Source organism: Aptenodytes forsteri, unplaced genomic scaffold (assembly GCF_000699145.1).
Source record: "Aptenodytes forsteri isolate BGI_AS27 unplaced genomic scaffold, ASM69914v1 Scaffold441, whole genome shotgun sequence".
NCBI classification, from domain to species: domain Eukaryota; kingdom Metazoa; phylum Chordata; class Aves; order Sphenisciformes; family Spheniscidae; genus Aptenodytes; species Aptenodytes forsteri.
Window position 1 is genome coordinate 81,069 of NW_008796198.1, and position 4,566 is coordinate 85,634.

Consider the following 4,566-nt stretch of genomic DNA (forward strand, 5'->3'; position numbering starts at 1 on the left):
CCCCCCAGCTCCTGCGATGTCCCCCAGCCCTGTGATGTCCCCGAGTCTCTGTGATGATGTCCCCCAGTCCCTTTAATGTCCCCCAGCCCTGCAATATCCCCCAGCCCCTGCAATGTCCCCCATCCCCTGCAAAGTCCCCCAGCCCCGTGATGTCCCCCAGCCCCAGCAACACCCCCAGTACCTGCCATACAGAACCGGCAGCTCCTCCCGAAGGTCCCTATTCAGGTCTTCAAACACCGCTTGGGCTTTATTAAACTCCTCCTCGGCCTGTGGGGAGGGAAGGGAGGGCCATGGCTTTGCCGGCACGGCTGGGGCATGGGGGGCTGTGCCAGGCGGGGGTCCTGCGGGAGGCTCGACCTTGGCGATTTTTGCCTCGTCCTTCTTCTTGGCGCTTTGCAGAGCTTCCAGATGATGCCGGGCGCTGTCGTAGTCCACCAGCTTACGGCCCCGCTTGGCGATGCGCTCCTGCACAGGGGGCAAGGTGAGCCAGGATCCGGCTCCCCCCCGTCCCCGTCCCCCCCACCCAGCATCGCGCACGGGGCGGTACCTTAAAGTCCCCGAACTGAGCCAGGTAGTTCTCCATCAACCGCAGGGCTTGGTCGGCCAGCTTCGCCTCGTAGTCGTCCCACAGGAGGTCATTACTCTGCGGGGTGGAAAAAAGGGGGACGGGTATAATGCCTGGATTCCTCCCCCAGCCTCCCCTCCGGCCGTACGTGCCGGGCTGCTGCCTCAGGGCCCCCGTGCCCCTCAGCTCGCCGGCCCCCCTGCTGCTCGAGGGGGACCCTTGGGGACAGCGGGGGCACGAGGGGCTCACAGCTGCGATGGCTTTCAGCTCCTCGTGACCGTCCCAGTCGGTGCTGTAAATCTCCTGCAGTGTTTCGGCCACTTTCCGGGAGCTCTCGTGCATCACTGCAGCCCAGCCAGGGGATGCAAAAATATTATTTATTATTATTTATTAATTTTTATTATTTCTTACTATTTCTTATTATTTCTTACTCTATTTCTTATTATTTCTTATTATTTCTTATTCCAGATAAGAAAATGCAACAACGCTCAACCCCCTCCCAGCTCCTCCGTGGTGCCCTCGGGGTTTTCCCAGCGTATTTAGGGGGACGGGGTGCCGTACCTTTCACTGCGCCAAGGAAAGCCTTGAGGTCTTTGTAGAGTTTATTGCCTTCGTTCTGCAAAGCAATGCGGCGAGGGGACAGGTCAGGGCTGTTCCTGAGGGCTCACGGTGATTTCCACGAGCCCGGCGGGGACGGAGGGACCCCGGGAGACAGCGGGGTCAAGGGCTGGTGTAGGGGTGTCCCCATCCCCCTGCTTCCCCGCTCCCCGGTGTGACCTGCTGCAGGTGGAAGTTGTACGCGCTTTGCTCGAACTGCTCGTCTTTGGTTTCCACCGTTTTGCCCAATTTCTGCAAAACCTGGGATGGAGAGAGATGGAGATGTGGGAAAAGCCGTCAGCCCCGAGCTCGGCGCTGCCCACCGGGCTCTACCTGTTGGCGGGGATCAGGGTCAGCCCTGGAAAAAACTGCGCTTGGGGGGATGCTGAGGATCTGGCGGAGCCGATGCCGAGCAGTGATTGGGATGGGGGATGCAAAACTTCCGGCGTATCCTTTGGTGCTTTTATTTTTTTAGAGGAAAACGGTGACTTTTTGGGTGCTAACCCATCACCCTACCCTATAAAACCCTGTAGGTACAGCCCTATGTACCCCAAAACATCCGTGCACGTGACTATGGGGGCAGGCAAAGCCCTGGGTGCTGCCTCACTGGGCACCGGTGACACCGTGCTGAGGATGAGGATGGTCTGCGGGCTGAAGGCTGCCTCTGGAGCCACCATCGCAGGAGCGCGGTGGGGCCAGGGCCACTCAGGAGGAAGCTTTGGGGTGTCCAGGAAGAGTTTGACCCCCCCAGGAAGGGGCCGGGGCCTGGCCTGGGCTGATACGGCCGCGGGGGAGCTGAATTTAGCACCAAGCCCCAGCCAGGAAACCCGGGAGTGCGTGGGTTGAGTTTGGTTTGGGGGGGGGGCTTCGCATCGCCCCCAAAATGGGAGTCGCTGCCTGCTTTTTTGGAGAGAGAAAGGGAAAAAGACGCCTCTGAACCGCCCCAAAACAGCTGAGAATCGCCCCGCTTCTGCCTGCTTCCGGAGCCCTTCCCCCTCGCTTCCTGCGCGGCCGGTGCGGGCTACGCCAGCGTTCCTGGGACCATCCCCACATTGGGTCCCGCTGGGGACTGTCACCTCTGGCCAGCCCAAGGGACCCTGTGCCAGCAGCGCACGGTCCCTCCGTAACTACCGGAAGGCGTTTTGGGTGGAAAAAAATCCCACTTTTGGAGAACCCAGCAGCTGCCAAAGCAGCTTGGGGGACTTGGGGAGATGCCATCAAGCCCAAAGCCTTGGAGCAACGATGACGTTGACCCAGAAGCGCCCAAATTAACACCCTATGAGCACCCGTGGGTGCTGAGTGGTGCCTGTTGTGCCACCCCCTCAGCACCGCAGTAGAAAAAAATTAAAGAGTAAAATAAAGGAAGGGGTTTTGGGGCTGGGCATCGCGCCGTACCTTCTCCTGCGCCCGGCTGAACCGGTTCTGGACCTGCTTGGCAAAGAGCCCGGCTCCCCCGCTCTTGCCCTCTGCCATGGCTGCAGCTCGGTTCCTGCTCGCAGCCGCGCACTGCGGTTTGATGTTTGCTACGGAGGAAGTTCAAGGCGAGGCAGCTGCTGGCATCCGCCGAGCACCCGGGCCCCCCCATCGCGCCGTACCTTCTCCTGCGCCCGGCTGAACCGTTTCTGGACCTGCTTGGCAAAGAGCCCGGCTCCCCCGCTCTTGCCCTCTGCCATGGCTGCAGCTCGGTTCCTGCTCGCAGCCGCGCACTGCGGTTTGATGTTTGCTACGGAGGAAGTTCAAGGCGAGGCAGCTGCTGGCATCCGCCGAGCACCCGGGCCCCCCCCACCGCGCTCCCCCCCCGGAAAGGCTCCCCCCGTGCACCCAGCGACATGGGTGGGCCAAATGGGTGATGGGAAACCTGCACCCATCTCGTAATTCTTCCACAAGCATCTGGTTTTGGGGTTAAATTTGGATTTTGGTGCAATTTCAGTGCTGGCTTTTTATCCCCATGCCAGGTGGGGTTGTGGCACAGTCGGCTCCTCCAGGATGCAGCGGTGGGGCGAGGCAGTAACAGCCACCAAATCCAACATCTCTCATTGCAAAGGAGGTCGGTTTTGGAAGAGAAATGGAGCTAGTGGCAGGGAAAAATCCCAACTGGATCCCCCTGCATCCCCCCTGCATCCCCAAGGAGCTGCATCGCTGCTCACAGAGGGGATTTGCAGCATTTTCTCCTTTCCCGTTATCCCGAGGACTTTCTGGCTGCCCCGAGAGCGTGAGGCCGGTCGCTTTTCCCCACAGCTCTTTCCTAAGGTGCGAGGAAGAGGCGGGACGCGGCCAAGGGGATGCTCTGGAATATGGGAGGGGAAAAGGATGCTGAGGCTTGGAGGAGAAAGGATTGCCGGGTTGTGGGGCAAAGCATCCACCAGCGTGCCAGAGAGAGGAACAGATTTTATTGACACTGGCTATGGGTTTTAAACCCTTCCGACCAAAAGGTGGGGGAAGATGATGTCCATCGCCCGAGCCGGGGACCGGGCTCCTCTCCTGCCACCGCTCAGTTCTGGGCCATCACCTGGAAGGAGAAGAAGGGCAATGGTTGAGCCGAGCAGAGGGATAGAGCCGGTGCATCGGTGCAATGGTAGCGCCAGTTCTCAGCCCCTGGCTGCCCGAGCCCCGCCATCGCCTTACGCTCGTCATCCAGGAGATGTAGGCAGAGACGCGGGTGAAGACGGTGGGTTTGCGCTCGACGTTGCAGCCCAGACTGGAGACGAAGCTGGTGACGCCGTGAACCTGGTACTGCCCGTTCACCGCGCAGTGCAGGGGACCGCCCGAATCGCCCTGCCGGACCGAGGAACCCATATGAGATGGGAGAAATGGGGATGGCGGTGGGATGCCGGGGGGGAAAGCGGGATGTTGGGGGTCATACCTGGCAGCCGGAGCGTATGCCGTCACCGCCGGCGCAGACCATGGTGGTCTTGACGGTGGAGCCCCAGTAGGAGGGGCTGGAGCAGATCTGGTAGTCTACCACGGGCAGGTACGCCTGCAGCAGGACGCTGGAGAGCTGCCCGTTGGCTGCATGAAACCAAGCGCTGGTTAATGCCATACCGGCAAAGACCTGCGAGACTCGGCAAACTCCCCCCTCACCAAAGCAGAGCCTGTAGCCGCCATCGAGCCCCTTTTCCTGCATAAAATCCCCCCCAAAACCTTGGTACAACCCCACCCAACATGGGGCATCTCCATGCCTGGAGCGAAGCCCTGTGTGATGCCTCCTGGGACCTCAAAGGGCTTAAAAATATCATTCAGCTCCCCACGTTTCCCACATTTTTTGGGTGATTTAGGGCTGGGGAGACCCGTTGGCACTCACTGCGGGTGAGACCCCAGCCCGTGATGTAGCAGGGGTAGTTGTTGGACAGGATGGACCCCTCCCGGGGCAGGACCGCCAGTTGCACCTAGCTGGTCCGGGGGGC

The 4,566-nt window shown here is 60.5% G+C and overlaps 2 protein-coding genes across 2 annotated transcripts in view; both read right to left on the reverse strand.

Annotated features, from left to right (window-relative positions):
- BIN2 (bridging integrator 2) overlaps window positions 1-2,835 on the reverse strand; it is a 5,660-nt gene extending 2,825 nt beyond the window's left edge. Inside the window, exons 1-7 of the mRNA XM_009288151.1 lie at window positions 2,758-2,835; window positions 1,343-1,423; window positions 1,127-1,181; window positions 815-909; window positions 548-643; window positions 358-465; window positions 106-267 (exon numbers count right to left, since the gene is read on the reverse strand). Of these exons, the coding sequence (XP_009286426.1) occupies window positions 106-267; window positions 358-465; window positions 548-643; window positions 815-909; window positions 1,127-1,181; window positions 1,343-1,423; window positions 2,758-2,835 (675 nt within the window). The remainder of the gene's footprint in view (window positions 1-105; window positions 268-357; window positions 466-547; window positions 644-814; window positions 910-1,126; window positions 1,182-1,342; window positions 1,424-2,757) is intronic.
- An 818-nt stretch (window positions 2,836-3,653) lies between these two features.
- Window positions 3,654-4,566, reverse strand: part of CELA1 (chymotrypsin like elastase family member 1) — a 1,850-nt gene continuing 937 nt past the window's right edge. The window contains 4 exon segments of the mRNA XM_019474347.1: window positions 3,654-3,671; window positions 3,788-3,937; window positions 4,026-4,171; window positions 4,464-4,566. The exon segment at window positions 4,464-4,566 is cut by the window's right edge and continues 34 nt beyond it. Coding sequence (XP_019329892.1) covers window positions 3,654-3,671; window positions 3,788-3,937; window positions 4,026-4,171; window positions 4,464-4,566 — 417 coding nt within the window.